The sequence below is a fragment of the Podarcis muralis genome, chromosome 15 (assembly GCF_964188315.1).
Source record: "Podarcis muralis chromosome 15, rPodMur119.hap1.1, whole genome shotgun sequence".
Taxonomy (NCBI): domain Eukaryota; kingdom Metazoa; phylum Chordata; class Lepidosauria; order Squamata; family Lacertidae; genus Podarcis; species Podarcis muralis.
In genome coordinates, this window is record NC_135669.1 from 31,597,194 (window position 1) to 31,622,724 (window position 25,531).

General features: G+C 46.1%; 1 protein-coding gene across 3 annotated transcripts; it reads left to right on the plus strand.

Annotated features, from left to right (window-relative positions):
• The first annotated feature begins 1,992 nt into the window (after positions 1 to 1,992).
• Positions 1,993 to 23,606, plus strand: UNC45B (unc-45 myosin chaperone B). Of its 3 annotated transcripts, none has more exons than XM_077919348.1 (20): positions 1,993 to 2,138; positions 3,324 to 3,485; positions 3,965 to 4,001; positions 4,280 to 4,455; positions 8,824 to 8,913; positions 9,631 to 9,798; positions 10,845 to 11,013; positions 11,352 to 11,522; positions 12,465 to 12,636; positions 13,855 to 14,155; positions 15,584 to 15,678; positions 17,227 to 17,368; positions 17,733 to 17,873; positions 18,796 to 18,923; positions 19,352 to 19,418; positions 19,625 to 19,738; positions 20,093 to 20,208; positions 21,086 to 21,203; positions 21,750 to 21,905; positions 22,879 to 23,606. In XM_077919348.1, exons 2-20 carry the CDS (start codon positions 3,324 to 3,326, stop codon positions 23,143 to 23,145), a joined length of 2,790 nt encoding a protein of 929 aa, XP_077775474.1. In that variant the 5' UTR covers positions 1,993 to 2,138; the 3' UTR covers positions 23,146 to 23,606. The 3 variants fall into 3 exon arrangements, with proteins under 3 accessions (XP_077775474.1, XP_077775475.1, XP_077775476.1); XM_077919349.1 differs by having other exon boundaries at positions 2,004 to 2,163; XM_077919350.1 differs by having other exon boundaries at positions 2,012 to 2,105.
• The last annotated feature ends 1,925 nt before the right edge of the window (positions 23,607 to 25,531 follow it).

The window sequence follows — 25,531 nt, forward strand, 5'->3', positions numbered from 1 at the left end:
AAGATCATACCTCTCCATTCTTAAGGAAATCAGTCCTGAGTGCTCACTGGAAGGACAGATCGTGAAGCTGAGGCTCCAATACTTTGGCCACCTCATGAGAAGAGAAGACTCCCTGGAAAAGACCCTGATGTTGGGAAAGATGGAGGGCACAAGGAGAAGGGGACGACAGAGGACGAGATGGTTGGACAGTGTTCTCAAAGCTACCAGCATGAGTTTGACCAAACTGCGGGAAGCAGTGGAAGACAGGAGTGCCTGGCGTGCTCTGGTCCATGGGGTCATGAAGAGTCAGACACGACTAAACGACTAAACAACAACAAGGTGCTACTGGAAGGATTTTTTAAATTTTGTTTTGCCTATTTATATTAGACACTTAATAAGCTGCCGGGGAATGAGCCCAACGGAACTGCTGGACTGTCCTTGGCTGGGTGTTTTCAAACAGAGGTTGGGTGGCCGTATGTCAGGGATTATTTAGTGGCGATTCCTGCACTGGGGATCCCTTTCAACTCTAGGATTTTATGAATTCAATGGGACTTACTATATAGGATTTCTTTCTTGAGTTTTCTTTTTTTTTTTTCCCCTTTCTTTGTTGCGTATAAAAGGTCCTCTCAGTCAGGCAATGGCATCAAGCATTTCAAAGATTTCTGAATAAAATAAAATAAAATAGGACATCCAGCCCAGCCTCAGCCCCATAACAATAGGTTTATACCTGGGGAAGGACCAGTAGAAGCAGAATATTTTGTTCATGTGATACTGGGTAGATGAGCAGAGGAAAAGGAGAACAAGACTCCGATGGCTGAACACAGGAGAGAATTTTGGCCTGTGCATGTTCTCCCATCACATCATGACAAGCTACGCCTACCAAAGTCCACCCACCCACCTATTAAAGGTAAAACAAAGCCTTCTCCTTTGGTTTCAGTAGCCTTAAAGCAGGAGCATCCGAGGTGGTGCCTTTGAGATGTTGTTGGACTCCAACTCCAACTCCCATCAGCCAGCATGGTCAGGGGTGTTAGAGGGCACCATTGCTGGCTACACCTGCCTTCAGTCTATAGTCAAGAAGCCAGCTCCACTTCTAAGAGAAGCAGTAAAACATAATTGAGACATGACTTTAGAGTCGCCTCCAGCTGTTTTGAACTATACAACTCCCATCAGCCTCAGCCATAATGGGAGTAGTAGAACAAAACAGCTAGAGGGCACCTGGTTGGGGAAGACTGCTGCAGGGTTTCAGACATCCAACAGTTTCAGTTTCCAGCATTAACTCTGAAATCATTGTAGCTCCTCCATCCTTTAGCCACCAATCAATTCTGTCATTCTGCAGGAATTTATTTGGTTCTCCAAATTTAATTTGTTGCTTTTTTAAAAAAACAAAACACTAAACATATTAAACAATCAATATTTGATCATAATGTTTTAAAACACAATTATATGGCTGCATGTACAGAATCCATAAAGAATGTCCTGTTTACAATTAATCAGCCCAGTCAATTCTTTTGCTTTTTGGCCAGTGTATCTGGAGTTTTCACCAAGCTATTTCCATTGTTTGGAATTTCTCCAAACTCTTGGAGAAGGAACGTGATTTCTGAATGTAATCTCTGCTGGCGGTGGGGTGGGGGCAGTTCTCGAAGGTACTGGAGGCATCCCGCAAGTTGCAGCTGCTCCTGAAACTCTTCTAGGACTCTGGAGTAAAAGCCATTTGTCCCAGAGTTTCAAATGTCTGACACTTCCTTAAATAGAATGGGAAGGAGCAGAGTACATTTCAGGGGGTGGGGTGGGGGGAATCCACTGGGGCTATTTGCATTTCTTTTTCGCTATTTAAAAGGCCCACCTTCAGTCTTGCCCAAGATCGGTGCACATTTTGGACACACATTTCAGCAAATTGTTCAGACCCGTCCATTGTGCTCAGTTTAAAGCCAATCATTATTTCAGGAAGTTAGACCTTCACCCCTGAGGTCTTTCGCACTGTGCTACAGTCCTGGATCTGTGACCATTTCATTGAGCTATATATATATACCTATCTATCTGAAGCCCAGGCAGGCAAATCAGTATACGTACAAAAAAAGAGAGAAGTGCTTGCAGTTCATTGATCGAAGGGAAAACAGCCAATATTGGTGAATAATCTCAGAGTTTGGAAACTGCAGAAGGTATGGAAATCTGGGTAGTAAGCGGGTAGGAACTGAAATCAAATAGCAGATTGATGCTGGTGGTTGTGTTGAAAATCAACCGTGGGTTTTGTTTTTGTTGGGGATGGAATGTGAGATTGTGTCAGGCGATAGTGACATATCCCAGAGGCATATTGTGGCTGGCCAAATATAGCTGCTAACGGGAGAGTCTGCTGTGGGAAAGGCGATGGAAGAATTTCGGAGCCACCTGAAAAAGGAGCAAGCAAATTTTCTTGGCAACAGCTTTCAGAGACTTAAAGCCCACACATACACATAATACACACAAACACACGTACACGTATATATTGATTGATTGATTGATTGATTGATTGATTACCTACCAGCTACCAGACTTTTAGAAGACATCTGAAGGCAGTCCTGTTTAGGGAAGCTTTTAATGTTTGATGTATCATAGTATTTTAATATTCTTTTGGACGCCGCCCAGAGTGGCTGGGGAAACCCAGCCAGATGGGCGGGGTATAAATAATAAATTATTATTATATTATTATTATTGGCTTTTGAGACTGCAGATGTAAAAAGTCAAGCAAAATAATGATCAAGCAAAATAATCAAGAAAAAGAAAATTTTAAAAACCATACCTGTAATCATCATAACTGTGACTGAATGAAGTACATCAGCCACATGGGATGCCTCAGCTTTGGGGGGAAAGGCAAAGAAGATGGGGCTCAACAGAAGTACAGTATATAAAATTATGCAGTGGGAGAGAAAGTGGAGGATGAGCCAAATGGTCAAAGGGATGGAATGACTCTCCTGTGAAGAAAGGCTGCAGTATCTGAGATGTTTTAGTTTAGAAAAAAGCTGAGAAAGAAGTGACATGATAGATTACAAAATTATGAAATTATGAAAGTGGATATAGAAATGTTTTTCTCCCTTTCCCACCTTTGCATAGATAGATGATCAGGAGCAGTAGTGTGTGTGTGTGTGTGTGTGTGTGTGTGTGTGTGTGTGTGTGTGTGTGTTGGAATTAGCCTATTGCACAAAGGTTAAATTCCCACCTGTTGCTCCTCCCATTTTTGCCTCTGGCTCCGCCCACCCAGGAGTTTGCCCAGAAAGGAATGCACCCTCCTGTTGATGGAGAGGGCCAGGCAGAGAGGTCTCGAGGGCCTATCCCTGTCCTAGACAGATCGTGTTGGTTTCTTTTCCTAGATGGATAACGCTTCGCAGCTGAAGGAGGAGGGAAATAAGTATTTCCAAGGCAATGATTATGAGAATGCTATCAAAAGCTACACCAAAGCCCTCAAGGTCGCCAAAGATAAATCGCTTCAGGCGGTGTTGTTCCGAAACCGGGCAGCTTGTTTCCTGAAAAAGGTAAAGCGAATGAGATTAAATGCTGGGTAGCTTAACGGTTAGAGCATGAGACTCTTAATCTCAAGGTTGTGGGTTCAAGCCCCACATTGGGCAAAAGATTCCTGCATTGCAGGGGATTGGAGTTGATGACCGTGTGGTCCCATCCAACTCTACAGTTCTAGGATTATTGATGATGAAATTCCCCATAAAATGGGAATCAATTAGGATAGGCATTCAAATCTAATACAAGACAATAGAGATATTGTTATGCATCAGTGCATTAGTCCAACTATTGTTGAACTTCAGATGTCAATGGGAAGTCGTTTTATGAAGTCGTGAGTGAGTTGTGTAGATACTGATTATTGAAGAAGTTGACTTGCTTTTGCAGTAGTCAACCTTGAAAAGGTGTTGCGGCAGAGGGTGGGGAAGAGAATTCGGCTGGTATCAAAGCCAGCCATCTCAGTCACTGATTCCAGCCATTTTTCTTCCCAAATTCTTAGGAGAACTATGCCCAGGCAGCGTCAGACGCATCCAGAGGTAAGTCAAACAATGGCTCTGTCATTTCAGATTAAGCTCCACAAACCCAAACCTTTTTTAAAAAGTACACAGATGGGACAGTCCCTGTTCGCATACTTGCAATCTGAATGACATGGCATAAAAGGAAAAAGGGATGAGAAAGAGAAAAAACAAGCGAACTTCAGCAGCCCAAAGGAGCTGGTCTTTCAGCAGAGCCACATGGAGTGGCTACCAAATGCTTCAGCCAGATGGAATAGCTGCTGCAAGGTGACACCTGTCATTTGCTAATTCCCCACTAGCTATCGACATCAATGCTTCTGATATTAAGGCCTTATACCGACGTAGCCAAGCTCTGGAGAAACTGGGCAAGCTGGATCAGGCCTTCAAAGATATCCAGAGGTGTGCCACTATTGAGCCCCGGAATAAAAACTTCCAAGAGACCCTCCGGCGTCTAGGAGCCTCTATCCAGGAGAAGGTAAGCACAGAGTAAGGTTGGCACACTGGTCAATTGACTGGTCAGAGACTGTCACCCAACTGCCTGTTTTTTGACCATGGTCAGCTAATGTTAAATGTTCCAAGAATGCCACTATATGGATGGCAGCTAACTTTTTTAAGAAGAAGAAAAAGTCACAATGATAGCATTTATTGTTTCCTGGGCCCCTGGCTCTAGAATGTGGAGTGTCATTTGCAATCTTGTGCAGATACAGGAAGAGAACAGCATTATTATTTTTCCACCTTGAGTTTCTGATGCTGCTCGTCAGTGAAAACTGTGACCGCATTCACACCATACATATAAAGCACCATAATAGCACTTTGCACAGTCACGGCTTCCTCCCAAAGAATTCTGGGAGCTGTAGTTTGTTAAGGGGTGCTAGAGAGTTGTTATTCCTCTCCCAGAGCTACAACTCCCAGAGTGCTTTAACAGTCAATCCCGCTTCATGGGTAACTCTGGGAACTGTAGCTCTGGGAGGGGAACAGGCAGTCTGTTAACAGCTCTCAGCACCCTTAATGAACTACATTTCCCAGGTTGCTTTGGGGGAAGCCATGTCTGTTTAAAGTAGAATGATGCCACATTAACTCCAGTTACAGATGGGTAGCCATGTTGGTCTGCCATAGTCAAAACAAAAAAAATTCCTTCCAGTAGCACCTTAAAGACCAACTAAGTTAGTTCTTGGTATGAGCTTTCGTGTGCATGCACACTTCTTCAGATACACTGAAACAGAAGTTGCCAGATCCTTCTATATAGTGAGAAGGTGGGGAGGGGTATTACTCAGAGGGGGGTGGGAATGGGTGATTGGCAGATAGCTGTGATGAGTCTGTTGACAACCCTTAACGACTGCAGTAGGTCTTACAGGAAAAAAGCAAGGGGTGAGAAGGTGAAAAATGGCTTTGTCATGTATAGTGAGATAAGAATCCAATGTCTCTGTTCAGGCCAGGTGTCTCGATGGTTTTAAGTTTGGTAATGATTTGCAATTCAGCAGCTTCTCTTTCCAGTCTATTTCTGAAATTCCTTTGTAGTAAAACAGCTACTTTGAGATCTTGTATAGAATGTCCTGGGAGATTGAAGTGTTCTCCTACTGGTTTCTCTGTCTTGTGATTCTTGATGTCAGATTTATGTCCGTTTATTCTTTGGCGTAAGGTTTGGCCTGTTTGTCCAATATAGAGAGCTGAAGGACACTGTTGGCATTTGATGGCATACACAATGTTAGACGATGAGCAATTAAATAGTCCCGAGATGGTATGTGTGATGTTGTTGGGGCCAGTAATGGTGTTGTCCGGGTGTATGTGGCAGCAAAGTTGGCATCTGGGTTTATTGCAGGCTCTGGTGCCAGTGTCCGTGTTAAGTCTGGTTGTAGTATTATTGTGGGTTAGGAGTTGTTTAAGATTGGGTGGCTGTCTGTAGGCAATGAAAGGTCTTCCTCCCAGAGCTTGAGAAAGAGAACTGTCATTGTCCAGGAGAGGTTGTAGATCTCTGATGATGCGTTGTACTGTTTTAACTTGGGAGCTGTATGTGATGACTAGAGGAGTTCTGTTATTTTCTTTTTTGGGTCTGTCTTGCAGCAAGTTCTCTCTGGGTATCAGTCTGGCTCTGTTGATCTGTTGTCTAACTTCATCTGCTGGGTATTTTAGTTCTAAAAAGGTTTGCTGTAGATCTCTTAGGTGAGAGTCTCTGTCTGTAGAATTGGAACAGATACGGCTGTAACGTAGTGCCTGGCTATAAACAATGGACTGTTTGGTATGTTTGGGATGGTGGCTAGAGGCATGTAGATATGTTTGTCGGTCAGTTGGTTTACGGTATAAGGTGTCCAGTTGAGAGTGGTAAATGTTTTGTTTTTCCTTTTGGACCTCTTGCCAAGCTTGGTGGTTCCTGATAGAGTTGTCCAATACAAGGAGTTCCTCCTTTATTAGCTTCTGTTTAGAGTAGAGAACGCTGATCAGATGTTTGAGCAGCTTCTTAGAGAAAGTGTTGCATAGTTTTCTTGCATATTCAGTGGGATACGTGGATTGTAGAGGGTTCTTAATTCTAAGACCCTTGGGTATAATGTCCAGGTTCTTGCATTTAGTAAGAAAGAAGATATCAGTCTGTACCTGTGCAAGTTTCTTGGTGAGGTTGATGGACTTCCATTTCATGCGGCTCAATGTGGTGCCTTCCATAGTTCCAGTTACAGATGGGTAGCCGTGTTGGTCTGCCATAGTCAAAACAAAAAAAATTCCTTCCAGTAGCACCTTAAAGACCAACTAAGTTAGTTCTTGGTATGAGCTTTCGTGTGCATGCACACTTCTTCAGATACACTGAAACAGAAGTTGCCAGATCCTTCTATATAGTGAGAAGGTGGGGAGGGGTATTACTCAGAGGGGGGTGGGAATGGGTGATTGGCAGATAGCTGTGATGAGCAATGGGCACCCGCATGGCCCCACAGTATGCCAACATCTTCATGGCAGATTTAGAACAACGTTTCCTAAACTCCTACCCACTCAAACCTCTCTTGTACCTGCGATACATTGATGACATTTTTATCATCTGGACACATGGTCAACAGACCCTGAACACCTTCCACCAGAAATTCAATGATTTTCACCCCACAATCAACCTAACAATGAATCAATCTATGCAAGAAATACATTTTTTGGACACTACTATAAAAATACAGGATGGGCGCATAGACACCACCTTATACCGTAAACCAACTGACCGACAAACATATCTACATGCCTCTAGCCACCATCCCAAACATACCAAACAGTCCATTGTTTATAGCCAGGCACTACGTTACAGCCGTATCTGTTCCACTTCTACAGACAGAGACTCTCACCTAAGAGATCTACAGCAAACCTTTTTAGAACTAAAATACCCAGCAGATGAAGTTAGACAACAGATCAACAGAGCCAGACTGATACCCAGAGAGAACTTGCTGCAAGACAGACCCAAAAAAGAAAATAACAGAACTCCTCTAGTCATCACATACAGCTCCCAAGTTAAAACAGTACAACGCATCATCAGAGATCTACAACCTCTCCTGGACAATGACAGTTCTCTTTCTCAAGCTCTGGGAGGAAGACCTTTCATTGCCTACAGACAGCCACCCAATCTTAAACAACTCCTAACCCACAATAATACTACAACCAGACTTAACACGGACACTGGCACCAGAGCCTGCAATAAACCCAGATGCCAACTTTGCTGCCACATACACCCGGACAACACCATTACTGGCCCCAACAACATCACACATACCATCTCGGGACTATTTAATTGCTCATCGTCTAACATTGTGTATGCCATCAAATGCCAACAGTGTCCTTCAGCTCTCTATATTGGACAAACAGGCCAAACCTTACGCCAAAGAATAAACGGACATAAATCTGACATCAAGAATCACAAGACAGAGAAACCAGTAGGAGAACACTTCAATCTCCCAGGACATTCTATACAAGATCTCAAAGTAGCTGTTTTACTACAAAGGAATTTCAGAAATAGACTGGAAAGAGAAGCTGCTGAATTGCAAATCATTACCAAACTTAAAACCATCGAGACACCTGGCCTGAACAGAGACATTGGATTCTTATCTCACTATACATGACAAAGCCATTTTTCACCTTCTCACCCCTTGCTTTTTTCCTGTAAGACCTACTGCAGTCGTTAAGGGTTGTCAACAGACTCATCACAGCTATCTGCCAATCACCCATTCCCACCCCCCTCTGAGTAATACCCCTCCCCACCTTCTCACTATATAGAAGGATCTGGCAACTTCTGTTTCAGTGTATCTGAAGAAGTGTGCATGCACACGAAAGCTCATACCAAGAACTAACTTAGTTGGTCTTTAAGGTGCTACTGGAAGGAATTTTTTTTGTTTTGGCCACATTAACTATATAGTTCAGATGGGGCTTCAGTTCAGTTCTGCTGAATCAAGTTGCTCACTTAGAGCTCTCCATGGTCCTGAATTCCTGATCTGCCATAATTTGTGGGTGCTGAAGTGTCCTCTTTCACAGCTACAATTTCCAGAGTTCCCTGTAAAGAGGGATAGATTGTTAACTTCCCTGGGAACTATAGGACTGGGAGGGGGACTAGGGAGGTTTCCTAGCAACTCACAGCACCCTTAACATACTACAGTTCCCAGGATACGTTGGGGGAGAAGCCATGACTCCCCCAAGTGGTATCATAGCGCTTTCAATGAATGGCGTGAATGTGGCTAGTGGGGGTGGGGGTATGGCTAGGGAGGGTGGGGAGTCCCAAGGGCCAGAGAAAGAAGGCCAGAGGGCCACATTTCACCCTTGGGCCTGAGGTTGCTCACTACTTGTTCTAGTCTAACTCGTATCTTGTTTCCCAACTGACCTGGTCTAGCTGCGTGTCCAGTTCTCTACTGATGCCAGGGTCCAGCAAATGTTTGAGATCCTGCTAGATGAGAAGAGTGAGAAAGAGAAGCGAGAGAAGGTGAGGATTGATTGATTGATTGATTGATTGATTGATTGATTAACAACCCAAAAGTGTGGCAGCAGGGTATTGCACCGTACCATATAAAAAGCAAACGAACAGTAGACAACCAGATAAAGAAATGGTGACACGCCAATATAAAAAGCAAGACATCCGTATTTCCCGAGCGGGCATGAATGATGAATGTTGAGCATCTATGTCTAAAGCAAAGGAAACACCAGTGTTCCGGATCCTTCACCACCCTGGAAATATGCAGCATATGTGTGACTTCCCCGCCCCCTTGCAATAGCCAAAGTCCATAAATTCCTTTATAATAAGTAAGATTTCTGTCCTGGCTTCCAATTATTGAAGAACAAGAACTCAGAAGAGGATTCTTCCCAAAGGCTTTCATGCTTAAATCAGTGTGATACATATGCAGAAACACTGGTCAAAGCTATTATTTATTTCATAAAATTTATACACTGCTTCATTGCACACACAAAAAAGCCCTCAAAGCAGATTTTTTAAAAGATAAAAAATAAAATTATCAATAGGAAGAATTAGCAACAATAATTTAAGATCTTCAAAAAGTTAAATTAACGATAAACTAAAAGCAGATTAAAACCCACATCAATCTTCTAAATATCTGGGTAGGCTTGCCTAAACAAATATATATATATATTGGAGTTTGTATAGCCATTCAATTATGTCAATTGCCATTTCTTTTTAAAAAACCAGGCTGCAAACAATCTCATTGTCCTTGGCCGGGAGGAAGCGGGTGCAGAAAGGATATTCCAGAACAATGGCCTGAACCTGCTACTGAGGCTGATAGACACAAAAAATCCAGAGCTAGTCCTTGCAGCGATAAGGACCCTTTCAGGGATGTGCACAGACCATAAGGCAAGGGTAAGTGTTCTCTGAGGTTGCCTGGTTCACACATCACCCTCTGCTCTACACCCTCCCCCCTGGTCCCAGGCCCACTGTTGACCAAATCCTAACTTTACTTTATGTTCTTTGTATCATACCGTTCTCTCAGCACAGGCATAAATTAAGACAGATACAACTAAATACATATATGTGTATGTATAGTTTAAAGCAATTAAATAAGTAACCATATTAAAATGGCAGAGAGGACACTTAAAAACATTTAAAAGGACAAATACTAACAGCTGAAAGAAAAGTACAACACTCAGAAGACACTACCAGAACAGTCAGTGAGTGGCCAATGCGCTGTTGGAAAGGGGGGGGGGAAATCATAGAGGGGTCCAGGCAAGCCTCCCATGGAAGAGAGCTCCACAATCTGGGAGCAGCCACAGGAAAGGCCTTCTCCTTCCCCACCCACCCAAGGGACATGGGTGGCGCTGTGGTCTAAACCACTGAGCCTCTTGGGCTTGCAGATCAGAAGGTTGATGGTTCGAATTCCCACAATGGGGTGAGCTCCCGTTGTTCTGTCCTAGCCCCTGCCAACCCAGCAGTTTGAAAGCACGCCAGTGCAAGTAGACAAATAGGTACCACTGTGGCGGGAAGGTAAGCGGGGTTTCCCTGCACTCTGGTTTCCGTCATGGTGTTCCGTTGCACCAGAAGCGGTTTAGTCATGCTGGCCACATGATCTGGAAAGCTGTCTATGGACAAACGCCGGCTCCCTCAGCCTGAAAGCAAGATGAGCGCTGCAACCCCATAGTCGCCTTTGACTGGACTTAACCGTCCAGGGGTCCTTTACCTTTACCTTTCCCCACCTTCCCACTGGATGGACCAACGGCCTGTCTTGATGCAAAGCATCTTCCTGAGCCCCCGTGTTCCTGTGAATTTGTCCAGTCCTCTTTTTAAGCCACCCAAGTTAGTGGCTGCCACTGCCTCCTGTGGGAATGAGTTTCATAGTTTTAGCTCTGCATCAGCATGAGAAAACACGGGCAGGTAAATCAGACAAAATCAATCTCTCGTTCTCTGGACAGGCAACAGCCATCCTTCACATGCTGGGAATTGACAATATCTGCCTGTGGATGTCCACCAACCATGAAGAGATCTCGCTGGCTGTCTCCAACCTCCTGCAGGCCATCATTGACTCGCTAACTGGGGAAGGCAAGAAGGAAGAGCATGGAAAAGAGGATGCCTTGGTGCTGGGTAATTATTGGCAACTTTGCTAAAAGGTGCATTGATAAGTGCTGATCTGAGTGTTAAAGATTTTGGTGGGAAACCATGCTCTGAGTTCGAGTTCTTCATCCATCTGGAGGGCATCAGGAAGGCTGATATGAAGGAAAGTTAGTCCCTGTGCATATTATTTATTTACAAAAATATTTATGCCATTAAAATAATCAAAGAGGTTTACAGCCTTGAGGTTACCAACAAATGGACTACAGTGGCCAGGCTGTCCCTGTTCAGAAATGGATGGATATTAACAGCTACACCAATCATTTTCCAGAAATAACCGTGTTTTGCCCAACTTTCTTTTTTTCGCACAGACACAAAGAAGGACCTGAAGGCAGTCACAATGCGCCTCCTGGACATGCTCCCCAATAAAAAGGTGTCTGGACAAGGCCGAGACCGTGCTCTCAATTTGCTCAATAAGAACATACCGAGGAAGGACCTGAGAATCCATGACAACAGCAGAACCCTGTTTGTCATTGACAACGGTAAGCCCAGCGCCAATATCCTCTTTTCCTGCTGGTCCAGATCTGACAACAGGTAGAGAGAGGCAGTGTGGCACAATAGTTAGAGTGTTGGACTATGACCTGGAAGAACAGGGTTTGAATCCCCACTCAGTCAGGAAGCTCCCTGGGGAACCTAGGGCTGGTCACTCACTGTCTCTCACTCACTATCCCACAGAGTTGTTGTGGGAATTAAATAGGAAGAAGGAGAACCACAGACACCACCTTGAGCTCCTTGGAAGAAAGGAGGCTTCGGCCCAATATACCTGAAGGGGTGTCTTCACCCCCATCGTTCAGCCCAGACACTGAGGTCCAGTGCCGAGGGACTTCTGGCAGTTCCCTCACTGCGAGGTTACAGGGAACCAGGCAGAGGGCCTTCTCGGTAGTGGCACCCACACTGTAGAATGCCCTCCAGCCAGATGTCAAGGAAATAAACAACCCTCTGACTTTTAGAAAACATCGGAAGGCAGCCCTGTTTAGGAAAGTTTTTAGTGTTTGATGTTTTATTGTGTTTTTAATAATCTGTTGGGAGCCGCCCAGAGTGGCTGGGGAAACCCAGCCAGATGGAAAGGGTATAAATAATAAGTTGTTGTTGTTGTTTAGAACTAGAAGCCACAGAGCTATATCTGATTCCCATAAGGGGACTCTCTTAGATGCCAACTCCAGAGGAAGATATAAAGCTCCTTATAGAGAGCCAGACCATTGCTCCCTCTAGCCCTGTGTTGTCTACACAGGCTGGCAGAAGCTCCTCAGGGGTTCAGGCAGGGGAATTCTCAGCTCTGCTTGGAGATGTTATTGGGGATTGAACCTAGGGCCTTCTGTATGCAGAGCACGTACTCAATCGCTGAGCCCTGTCCAAGGTTGCATCTCTGCATTTGAGTCTAAACTGGCCCTGTGTTCTCTCCCTCCCCCCTGCTCTGCTCCCAGGTCTCAAGAAGATCCTGAAAGTTGCTGGCCAGATCCCTGACATGCCAAACTGCCTCCCTTTGACTGAGAACACCCAGCTGACAGCTTCGGTGCTCCTGAACAAGCTGTATGACGATTTGCGGTGTGACCCAGAGAGGGATAACTTCAGGCTGCTCTGCGAAGAGTATATCCAGTGAGTAAGGGAGCTGTGTGTCCTGCTTTACAGTGAAAGTCCTCTCTACCTGAAGGCATTTGAAGAGCTGCCCATTTCAAGCCTGGTTTAAAGATAACTTCAAGAAGGGAGGGCAGTTCAACTGGGGAGGCTTGAAGTTGACCATCCACAGTGAGTACCTACACAGGTCCACCTGGTCACAGGAAGAATATAAGAACATAAGAAGGGCCTGCTGGATCAGGCCAATGGCCCATCTAGTCCAGCATCTTGTTCTCAGAGTGGCCAACGAAAGGGAAACCCACAAGCAGGACCTGAGCACAAGAGCACTCTTCACTCCTATAGTCTCCAGCGACTGGTATTCAGAAACATTGCTGCCTTCAACTGTGGAGGCAGAGCATAGCCATTGTGGCTAATAGCCATTGATAGCTCTCTCCTCCACAAGTTTGCCCAATCCCCTTTTAAAGCCATCCAGGTTGGTGGCCATTCCTGTCTCCTGTGGCAGGGAGTTCCATAGTTCAACTATGCACTGTGTAGAGAAGTCATTCGTTTTACCTGTCCCCAAAAATCCCAACATTCAGCTTCATTGGATGACCGTGAGGTCTACCATTAAGAGAGGAAGAATAACTTCTCCATGCCACATGTCATTTGATAGTCTCCCTCCACCAGGGTGAGATGCAGGGCTTTTTTTCAGCCAGAGCTCAATGGAGCTCAGCTCCAGCCCCTCTCAGGCAGTTGGGTGCCCTTTCCATTCTAAGAGAACAAGGGGGGTGTCCGTGGTGAGCTCTGGCACCTCTTTTTCTAGAAAAAATAGTACCGGTGGAATGGATTGTATTTCTAATTAAATCATGGGTGGATATCCTGAGTTTCCCCAAACCCCAATGGGCCATTTTGATGGGTAGATAGGGACACCTTTTTTTTCCCTTCTTTTTTTTTTCTTCATTTGATATCCCGCTTTATCACTACCCGAAGGAGTCTCAAAGCGGCTAACATTCTCCTTTCCCTTCCTCCCCCACAACAAACACTTTGTGAGGTGAGTGAGGCTGAGAGACTTCAGAGAAGTGTGACTAGCCCAAGGTCACCCAGCAGCTGCATGTGGAGGAGCGGGGAATCAAACCTGGTTCCCCAGATTGCGAGACTACCACTCTTAACCACTACACCACACTGGCTCTCAATCCCTTCCACAATGCCTCTCACCATGCCTTCCACTTCCTTCCTTCCTCTGCTTTTCCATGTTTCTAGGAGCAAAATTGACCCCCAGGACATGGACAAGACTCTGCACGCCATCCAGACGGTGTCTGGGGTCCTGCAGGGGCCTTTTGATTTGGGGAACAAACTGCTGGGCATGAAAGGGGTCATGGAGATGATGGTAGCTCTCTGCGGCTCCGAGCGAGAGATCGATCAGCTGGTGGCCGTGGAAGCCCTGATCCACGCTTCGACCAAGTTGAGCCGGGCCACCTTCATCATCACCAACGGGATCAGCCTGCTGAAGGAAATCTACAAGAAGACCCAGAATGAGAAGATCAAGATCAGAGCTCTGGTGGTCAGTTCTCCTGGCTCAGGGGTGGATGGGGAACCGTGGGGAACCCTGTTCCCCATAGTCACTGGGGCACCCTTGCCTCCCCTGCAAAGATGGAATGCCACCAGTGAGATGGCTGATTATCCTCAATGCAGGAAGGCTTTTCCTATGGCAAGGTTTAATGTTCTCCCTTCTAATGTGTGAGATAACAGATACAACAAAACCCCAATGAACGGCAGCTGCTGCCCTTGTAGCAATGCTGTGGTGAAGTCCATCATGCATGTCCTTCCCTGATGCAGTTTCAATCAAGGGACTAGGAAAGACTTACGGTAATACACCCCATTATGCAGCCCCTCCCTGGCCGCTCTTATGATCACTTTGCTATAGGTTCCCAAAAACAAGTCACAGAGCAAATGGCAACATTTTTTAATATGGCCTTCGTAGAATTGTAGAGCTGGAAGGGACTATGAGAGTCATCTGGTCCAACTTCCTGCAATGTAGAAATCCTTTTGCCCAACATAGGGCTCAAACCCACGATCCTAAGATTAAGATTCTCGTGCTCTACCAACTGAACTATCCTAGTACCACTTGTGATTTAGACCACATGATTTCTGTCTGTTTATGTTGCAAACCACCCTGTGATCTTTGGATGAAGGGTGGGACAACAACAACAACAACAAAAACAACAACAACATCCTATTTAGGATTATAATTCTGTGTTTTAGTTGTATTAAGGTGTGCTAATGTTGTTGTCGATCGTTATAAAATAGTTACAGAATGTTGACTAAAAATGAAGAAAAGGAGAGTTTGGATTTGATATCCCGCTTTATCACTACCCGAAGGAGTCTCAAAGCGGCTAACATTCTCCTTTCCCTTCCTCCCCCACAACAAACACTCTGTGAGGTGAGTGGGGCTGAGAGACTTCAGAGAAGTGTGACCGGCCCAAAGTCACCCAGCAGCTACATTTGGAGGAGCAGGGAAGCGAACCCAGTTCCCCAGATCACGAGTCTATTGCTCTTAACCACTACACCACACTGGCTGGGCGAGGTACCTATTCGGGGGAAGGTGTGTAGGATCTGTACCAACCAGTGGCGTAGCGTGGGGGGTGCAGGGGGGGCCAGCCGCACCGGGCGCAACATCTGGGGTTAGGGCAAATCCATAGGTTAGGGGGCGCAAATCCACGGGTTAGGGGACGCAAATCCACGGGTTAGGGGGTGCAAATTACTTGCCTTGCCCCGGGTGCTGACAACCCACGCTACGCCACTGGTACCAACCCTCCAACCTTGCAGCCAGGAAGCCTATGAAACCTAAAGCCAAATGATTTGAGCTGTAGGCGGAGGCCTACATTTTGAAGTACATGCCACAGCAGAGTTTCATTTTTAGAAGGGGGGTGGGTGTGGCTATGCCAGTGCAATACTGAGCCCACCAATACCTCCTTGATTCTCTTCCCAGGGCCTTTGCAAGCTGGGATCCGCCGGGGGCACAGACTACGGCCTGCGACAGTTTGCCGAAGGGTCAACAGAAAAGCTGGCCAGACAGTGCCGGAAGTGAGTGGCAGAAAACCGACCTCGGGGACGAGGGGTGGAGGAGTTGGGAGAACAGATTCGACAACAGATGCTGCCTCTCTCGGTCTCTCAAGTTTGCATGCCAGCCTAATTGCTAGCTCCTCCCAGTCACTTTCTGGAAGCGTATTCTTCAAACATCCCAGCAAGACTCTTAGGTCCATGTGGTGTTTAATATCCTAGCATTTCTGCAACAAAATCACATCTTCCATTCTCTGGTAACTTCCAGATTGGATTGCTGCAGTGCGTTCCACATAGGGCTGCCCTTGAAGATTATTCGGAAACTTCACTTGGTCCAAAATACAGCTGCCAGGTTACTGGCTGGACTTCCATTTAAATCTGATATAAACCCTGTTTTGAAACAGCTGCAGTGGTATTGGTGTTTAAAGCCCTAAATGACTCAGGACCCAAATGCCTGAAAGACCACACCCTTTCCTACAGACCCTCTCAGGTGCTGAGATCAGCAAATTAGGCCCTCTTGGTAGTTCCTCCACCCTCAGAGACCTGTGGGGGCTGGCCTGGGAGAGAGCCTTCTCTGTGGTGGCCCCTAAGCTATGGAGCTCCCTCCTCACAGAGATGCATCTGGCACCTTCATTGAACAGCTTCTGGAGTATGCTGAAGGTGCACCTCTTTACCCTGGCCTTTGGCACTGAGGTGTATGGTTTTAGGTAAAGGTAAAGGTACCCCTGCCCATACGGGCCAGTCTTGACAGACTCTAGGGTTGTGCGCTCACCTCACTCTAGAGGCCGGGGGCCAGCGCCGTCCGCAGACACTTCCGGGTCACGTGGCCAGTGTGACATCGCTGCTCTGGCGAACCTGCACCAGAGCAGCACACGGAACGCTGTTTACCTTCCTGCTATAAAGCGGTCCCTATTTATCTACTTGCACTTAAGAATGCTTTCGAACTGCTAGGTGGGCAGGAGCTGGGACCGAAAGATGGGAGCTCACCCCGTCGCGGGGATTCGAACTGCCGACCATACGATCGGCAAGTCCTAGGCACTGTGGCTTTACCCACAGCGCCACCCGCATCCCTGTGTATCGTTTTAGGACCCACCTTATTTTAATGATTGCAGATTGTTTTAAATTGTTTTTAATATTGTATTTTAATGCTGTAACCCACCCTAGGATGAGGGAGAGAGAGAGAGAGAGAATGACAATAATACAGTGGAACCTCAGGTTACATACGCTTCAGGTTACATACGCTTCAGGTTACAGACTCCGCTAACCCAGAAATAGTGCTTCAGGTTAAGAACTTTGCTTCAGGATGAGAACAGAAATCATGCTACGGCGGCATGGCGGCAGCAGGAGGCCCCATTAACTAAAGTGGTGCTTCAGGTTAAGAACAGTTTCAGGTTAAGAACGGACCTCCGGAACGAATTAAGTACTTAACCTGAAGTACCACTGTAATACTGTTTTGCAATTAATCTGGATATTTCAAGAGTCCAAGGACATCAGCTTAAAATCTGTTCTCCTCCAATATCTTCTCCAACATTTGCCTTACTGAGCCTCATCTTCCTTGCCTCGTTCCTTCAGATGGCTGTGCAACCCCGCCATTGACACCCGCACAAGGAAGTGGGCTATAGAAGGCCTTGCTTACTTGACCCTGGATGCCGACGTGAAGGATGACTTCGTGGAGGATGAGCCAGCCATGCAAGCCATGTTTGAGTTAGCCAAGGTAGGCTGTATCACACATGCACTTGCATGAATGCCACATACATGCAGATTGTTGCGGCCCTAATTGCCCACTGCTGTAGTTTTTCACCATTATTTTCACACAAAAATGTCCCAGGTGGCTCAACTGAACAAATATAAATCATAAGCATAATGGAAATAGAAGTAATCACAATATTTTGATATGCAGAACCGGCACTGTTAATAGGTGCCACATAAACCCTTTCCACATTTGTAAAAACTCAATCTTTTAGTTATGCAACCCTTGGACTGGACAAAGGTCTCCCTTGCTTTCAAAGTCTCTCTCACTTTAAATACCTGATTTTATCTTTTTAAAAAAATAACTACTTTGATTTTGCCTTTTACAGACAAGCGACAAAACCATTTTGTACTCGGTGGCCACCGTCTTGGTGAACTGCACCAACAGCTATGATGTCAAGGAAATTATCCCGGAACTCGTGCAATTGGCCAAGTTTTCCAAGCAGCATGTTCCTGAAGAACACCCAAAGGTAGCCGGCCGGTCATCCTTGCAAACACCAAATGCTGTTAATAACTAGCAGGAAAGAACTCTGCCCTAACAATGGGAGAGAAGTTTTATTCAGTTTGCACTGGAAAAGCAAACCTACCTATTTCGCACTTAACAAAACAGTACCAGAACTGAAGCAAAGCCGTGCTCCAAAATTCACACCACCTTTTCCCATTGCAGTTCTCCAGTAAAGTATTATGTACGAAAAGGCAGTTAACATATAATTTAAAACAGTTGAAAGCACAAAAACAAATACATTAAAAACCTATTAGTGAAAATAACATGCAAAATGAATGTATGTAATTTCATCCTTTTTTATCCCATTATAAACATCTGGCTAATGTGTTCTCTGTGCTTCCTACCTGGGTTCTTTAGTGCTGTTCATTCGCCATAATAATAAATATTGAACCTGGTTTGGAAAAGCATTATATTAGGGGGAAAGCTTTCCAAAAATGTGTGCATTATGGAAAAGTGCAGACAAATGTGTATATCCAGGAGAAACTCGCATTAAAATCCTGATTAATTTTAATGAGGGCTTGTTAAAAAAAATATATCGCAACCTGATGTAGAAATATAAGGAACTGAAGAGCGGGAAAACGGGAAACTGAAATATATTTATTTATTACATTTATATACCACTCAGGGAAGTGTACGTGGTTTTCCTCTCACTATTTTATCCTCAAAACCACCCTGTGAGGTAGGTTGGACTGAGAGAAGACTCGCCTTTAAGGTCACACCCAGTGTGAGTGAGGATTTGAACCCTGGTTCTGCCAAGGCCCTAGTCCAACACGCTAACCATGATACCACACCAGAAACTGACAGATCTACCCACCCCTACTCCTCCACAGAGTGGCAGGGACCAAGATTAGAGTTGGGCTTCACCACGACTCCTTACTCTTGTGCAGGACAAGAAGGATTTTGTCTCAAAGCGGGTCAAACGGTTGGTCGCTGCCGGAGTCACCTCCTCCCTGGTCTGCATGGTGAAAGCGGACAGCGCTATTTTGACCGATCAGACCAAGGAGCTCTTAGCCAGGTAAGCTGCCTCGCTGCCACCTTTTCAGAATTCTCAGGCGATAGCAGGGTGCAACAGGAAAGTCAGTTTAGGAAACCTGAAATGGCAGTTCAGGATACAAGGGTGAACAGTGTACCCTCACAGACTCTAGATTCCAGAGAAACGTCCAACAAAGTCTTGTGTCTGTTTCTGCCCTGAAAGATGTTCACACGCTGAATCGGTACTTCAGGGTGAAAGCTGAACATGTTCCTGTTAATAGCGAGGGTTTTTTGGGGGAGGGAGTGCCATTCATTATGTGGCCAAAATGGCACCACCCAGGAATCCCCAGGAATGTTTCAGACAAACAATCAGCCCCTGCCAGCACAGAGACAGACCATTGCTTTTGTGACATACTGTAATCAACAACAACAGGGGACACTTATCCCAAGCGTATGTTTCTCTTCCAACAGAGTTTTTCTTGCTTTGTGTGAAGATGCCAAGGACCGTGGTACCATCGTTGCTCAAGGGGGTGGAAAGGTAATTCTTTCAGCTTCCTATTTCAGATGCTCCTGTTTAGGAGTACTTTGTGCAATTAATCTGGGTGTGTGTGTTATTGTTGTTGTTGTTGTTTTGTTGTTGTTTTTGCATAATGTGCAAATAAGAATTTAGGGTAGAACGCTCAGCCAACAAGGACATTCAACTGTGAGCCTACCTGGCGTCATCACCTAATTTTTTGTTCTTAGGCCTTGATCCCATTGGCTTTGGAAGGCACAGAAGTTGGCAAAATCAAAGCGTCACACGCCCTGGCCAAGATCGCAGCCATCTCCAATCCAGACATTGCGTTCCCTGGGGAGAGGGTGAGTCAATCCATGGCATATTTGGAACATGGTTATGTTTGTGTGAACAGAGCAGAGTCCAGCAACTGGAGAGCACCAGGAGCACATTTATTACTTTAAAACAAGGAGGGGGCAACTATTATCAGCCCAAAAGCAACATTCCCTTTCTGGACAACCTTCTAGGGTCTGAATGCCAGTGGTGGTTGGGGGCTGGAGGCAAAAGTGAGCAGAGCAAGGACTGCACATTTTCCCTTTGTACAGGAGGCCTTTTGTTCAGAAAGACATCTGCTCTGTTGTTGGGTGTGGCAGGGTCTGAATGGCCACAGGGCTCCAAGGTGCCCCAGGGTGACATCCATTTGCCTGCCTCTCCCACAGGTGTATGAAGTCGTGCGTCCTCTGGTCAGTTTGCTGAACACCGAGCGGGATGGGCTACAGAACTACGAGGCTCTTCTGGGTCTCACCAACTTTTCAGGGAGGAGCGACAAGCTCAGGTGATTTACAGCAGCCATTTTGTTCCCCTGGGAGATTCATGGCCTCCTGCTATTGGTAGACGGCCTGATGTGGCCAAGATAGGGATCTATGTTTCTCATGTAAAAAAGGACTTATTCCCACAGTGCATTGTTAAACTATGAAACTCACTCCCGCGGGAGGCATGCCCATCAAATGCCCCAGAAAAAACAGGACATCCCATTTTTTCTCATGAGACGACAGCAGCCAAAATGCTCGTCAGAATCTCACACTGCACTTTTGGGGGGCATGGTGCCCCAAACACGCTTTTTTAGCGCTGTGCCCCCCCCCCCCCCGGCATGCTTTTTAGGGGGCTGCAATCTCGCGCAGGTCACATGACTCGTGTGGGAGTGTGGCTCTGCAAGATGGTGCCCTGGTTTGGGGCCTCTTCATATTGGAAGGTATGAGGAGTCATGTGGGCAGAAGCGATGTTGCAGGTCAGCTGGAATCAAATGTCACAAAGAAGCCAATGGGATTCCACCTGGTGCTTCACAAGCTGCAGACCACAACCAGGACTGAGAGTGGCCTGCCTGTTAGGTGGAGACCAGGGATGCTAACTTGAATAAGATATTGTGGGGGCCCATAACTGATCACATGATGCATTGCACACACACCACTTGAATGGGAATGCCCATCAACTTTGTGGGGGCCCAGTCCCCTCAAATAGTTTATTGTGGGGGCCGAAGCCCCCATGGCCTCTCGGAGTTGGCTCCTAAATTGGAGACCAAATTTCACTCAGACTCCCTGCCCCAAGGTTTCCTGCAGGATTCCACCCTGAGAGGTGCAGAATTTTACTACATCTTGCAATTCACATGCTAGTGTCTGCTCTGCAATTTCACGCGCACATGTTGCTTCTTTCAGACAAAAGATAATCAAAGAGAAAGCCCTGCCTGACATTGAGAACTACATGTTTGAAAACCACGATCAGCTTCGGCAGGCGGCCACAGAATGCATGTGCAACCTCGTGGTGAATAAAGAGGTAAAATAGCCCTTGTTCCTCAATGGAGGGCAACCTATAGCCTGATTTGACCTGCCATGGGTTCCAATTTGGCCCACAAGGCTATAGGTCCCCCAACACTGTCCCTTTTTGTTGTGGTTAAAAGATAAAGGCAAAGGGACCCCTCACCATTAGGTCCAGTCGTGACCGACTCTGGGGTTGCGGCGCTCATCTCGCTTTATTGGCCGAGGGAGCCGGCATACAGCTTCCGGGTCATGTGGCCAGCATGACTGAGTTGCTTCTGGCAAATCAGAGCAGCGCACAGAAACGCCGTTTACCTTCCCGCCGGAGTGGTACCTATTTATCTACTTGCACTTTGACGTGCTTTCGAACTGCTAGGTTGGCAGGAGCTGGGACCGAGCAACGGGAGCTCACCCCATTGCGGGGATTCGAACCGTCAACCTTCTAATCGGCAAGTCCTAGGCTCTGTGGTTTAACCCACAGCGCCACCCGCGTCCCTCTTGTTGTGGTTAGGGAATGAATTAATCCAGATCTCTGGATTTCCCCCACCTCTGTCCCCTGCACCAGGTTCAAGAGAGATTCATAGCAGATGGGAATGACCGACTCAAACTGCTCGTGTTGCTGTGTGGTGAGGATGACGACAAAGTCCAGAACGCTGCAGCAGGAGCCCTAGCGATGCTCACAGCTGCCCACAAGAAACTCTGCCATAAGCTGACCGAAGTGGTAAGGGTCTCATTGCTCTGGAGCATTAAGCGTGTGTTTAAAGTTGCATATGTATGAGGAAAGTTTGCAGTGCTGGGTACCTTGTAATATAGAGCAGAGGCGAGTAAGAGGTAACATGATATAAGTTTATAAAACAATTCATGGCATGGAGAAATTGGATAGAGAATTTTCCCCCCTCTCTTATAACACTAGAACTCATGTGCAACCAATGAAGCTGATTGTGGACAGATAAAAGAAAGTAGTTTGTCATGCACTGGAGAAACTATGGAACTCCCTCCTGCAGTAGACAGTGATGGCCACCAACTTGGATGGCTTTAAAAGAGGACTGGACAAATTCATGGAGGAGAGGGCTATCGATGGCTCAGCTCTGTCGCAACAGTCAGAGGCACCAATGCTTCAGAATGCCAGTTGCTGGAAACTGCAAGAGAACAGGATGCTCGACTAGATGGGCCACTGGCCTGATCCAGCAGGCTCTTGGTTTTATGATGGCTAAAATAGAACCTTGAGGTTTTTTAGAGCTCCTGTGCCTTTAATTTGAAGCTCTTGGTAGCTTCTATCTCTAATTCTGTCCCCTTTAGTGTCTATAAATTGTCGATAGTTGATGTTCACCACTGCTGGGGTTCTGAGGAGCTTTCTTCAGCAGTTTTCTCATTTTCTTTTCTTCCATTTCTATTCTGTGATTTTTTAAAAATAATAATAATATGAAGAAATTAGTAACGAAAGCCCTCTCGTCGTGCAGGAAATGCCTGAGTTAATTCAGAAATAATTCACCACTAATTTAGCCCCGAAAAGGAAGCAATTAGAGAAAAAAGCTTGGTGAGGGCAGTACCCAAGATACTTGGGAGGAAGTCATGCTTGTTAAAGTGGTATAAGAGTGTTTTACTTGTATGGTGTGGACTAGCACCTTGAACAGTTCTGTGTAGTTACACATTTCAAAGATGTGCAAGTAACCTAGCAAATCTTATTCCTGCAGACAACCCAGTGGCTGGAGATTCTGCAGAGGCTCTGCCTCCACGACAAGCTCAACGTACAACACCGTGGGCTTGTGGTTGTTTACAACTTAATCCATGCAGACCAAGAGCTGGCTAAGAAACTAGTGGAAAGTGAGATGCTGGAAATCCTGACCATTGTTGGGAAGCAGGCTGATGACCCCCAGAGGCAGCATGTCCTAAAGGTGGCGCGGGAATGCCTCGTGAAGTTCATGGACTATGGAATGATCAAACCTATGTCTCCGTCATAAGGGCACAGGAATTCTAAGATCTAAAAAGAATGAGGACTAGAGGAGTGGCAAGGAAGTGATCTGACACGTAAAGAACTTATATTGGAAAACTGAAGCATTATTTCCAAAGCTTTGACACAATGCAAATGTTTTTGCTCACAGAAATAGCCCTCAGATTTGTTTCTTCAGATTTGTTCTTCTTCACAATTTGTTTCTGGCTAGCAAACCTCCTTTCCAAAGCAACTTCCTGTTAAAGTTTTGGAGCGTCAGAAAACAACCTGCAATGTGTGAAATAACAAAAAAAAACCCACCCTTTTCTTTTAGAGGCTCCTGATGTAGTTTTTATAATTATATTATGCCCACTGTCTTTTGAACGATTTCACTTGTTGGAAACTTTTAACATAGACTCTAGTGAAATTCATACAATGGTTCTTGTTATAATGTGGTGATTCACTAATAAAATAGTTGGTACAGAAAAATTGCACATCGTGCAGCTTCCTTAAAATGACAAATAGCATAATAGTGAATGGTTTGGGTAATATTGTGACATGCCACCCCAATCTCCAAATTGTTAAGAGGTTCCAGGCCCTTACTCATGGTTTTGTGTCCTTGGAATACCGTATTGGCCCAAATATAAGCCACACCCGCAAATAAGCCACACCTCTAAAATTCAAGGCTTATTTGCAGGGGTGGCCCGCCTCCTGGCACTACCGCTCTGAATGGGGAACAGGGGCAGCTGGCGCCAGCTTGGAAGGTAGTGCCAGGAGTGCCAGGAAGCGATAGTGCTGGGAGGCGAGCGTGCAGTGTTTGGTTCCGAATATAAGCTGCACTTTAACTTTTCAGTCGGAATTGGGGGTGGGTGGGGAGTGTGACTTATATACCGCTCTGAATGGGGAACAGGGGCAGCTGGCGCCAGCTTGGAAGGTAGTGCCAGGAGTGCCAGGAAGCGATAGTGCTGGGAGGCGAGCGTGCAGTGTTTGGTTCCGAATATAAGCTGCACTTTAACTTTTCAGTCGGAATTGGGGGTGGGTGGGGAGTGTGACTTATATTCGGGCCAATACGGTAATAAGGTGGAGGAGCTCATAGCATCAACACCGTAAAAGATTTTGCTTCCCCATTAGGTTTCCATGGGAGCCCCCAAGCCTACATTCTAATTCTTGAAATAGCCAGACTGACTTCCTGATGAGGTGATAGCCTGGGTGATGGGCCATTAAGAAAACAAAGGAAGGGGTGGGGCAGAAATGGGCAGACCCCTCAACTTGTGGTAGTTAGAAAGGCAAAGGCAGAGTTGAGAGCTGAGTGCTGTAGTGATGTGGACTGGAAGCAAAGCAGCCAGTTGGAGAGGAAGAGAAAACAATGCTTGATTTCTGTTTGAATCAAAGGGTGTGGCTATGAGAGAAACAAGACCCTTTGGGGGTTTTAATGCTGCAAAGTCCTCCGTCATAGGCTCAGATTATACAGGGTGAGTCCTTTAAAAGAGGCCCTGTGGATGCAGAGTACACATGTTCCATGGGGCCTCTTTTAAAAGACTCACCCTGTATATGTGTGTGTAAATGAACCATCTATCATAGAGATACCATAGTCTCTGCTGTACCTCATTTTGAAGGAAACACGAACCCTGGGTACCCCTGGAATCTCTCATCACTCAAGAGATTAGGGTGGCATGCAACAGTATGGTTGTTATGAACCACTGGGGGGTGGTAAACAGCAGTACAGGCAGCGACCATTTTAAGGTAAAGGTAAAGGTACCCCTGCCCGTACGGGCCAGTCTTGCCAGACTCTAGGGTTGTGCGCTCATCTCACTCTATAGGCCGGGAGCCAGCACTGTCCGCAGACACTTCCGGGTCATGTGGCCAGCGTGACAAGCTGCATCTGGTGAGCCAGCGCAGCACACGGAACACCGTTTACCTTCCCGCTGGTAAGCGGTCCCTATTTATCTACCTGCACCTGGGGGTCCTTTCGAACTGCTAGGTTGGCAGGCGCTGGGACCGAACGACGGGAGCGCACCCCACCGCGGGGATTTGAACTGCCGACCATGCGATCAGCAAGTCCTAGGCACTGAGGTTTTACCCACAGCACCACCAGCGTCCCTAGAAGCGACCATTTTAGACACGTCCAATTGATTGCCCGTGGTGATGTCACCCCCCCTCAGGGATGACACCCGGAGCGTACCGCCCCCACCACACACACCTTTCTCTGCCAGTGAGCACTGGTTAGCCAAGTGTAGGAATGGAAGGAGCCCTGCATTTCAGTTCACACTCAGTTTCTCCAATCTGAAATTCAGTTTTCCACGTTTCTGTGGCCATCTGCAATTACACACACACACACACACACACACACACACACATCCCCACAGGAAAACACTAGCATGTTGATGTGAGTTTCTCCTAAGAAACACATTTTTTTA

Bases quoted from the DNA above. Each gene is read 5' to 3' on its own strand.
- UNC45B (XM_077919348.1), top strand. From the start codon at position 3,324: ATGGATAACGCTTCGCAGCTGAAGGAGGAGGGAAATAAGTATTTCCAA. The intron at 17,874-18,795 runs GTAGCCGGCCGG...ACTCTTGTGCAG, and splicing joins TTCCTGAAGAACACCCAAAG to GACAAGAAGGATTTTGTCTC. The intron at 21,204-21,749 runs GTAAAATAGCCC...CCCCTGCACCAG, and splicing joins ACCTCGTGGTGAATAAAGAG to GTTCAAGAGAGATTCATAGC.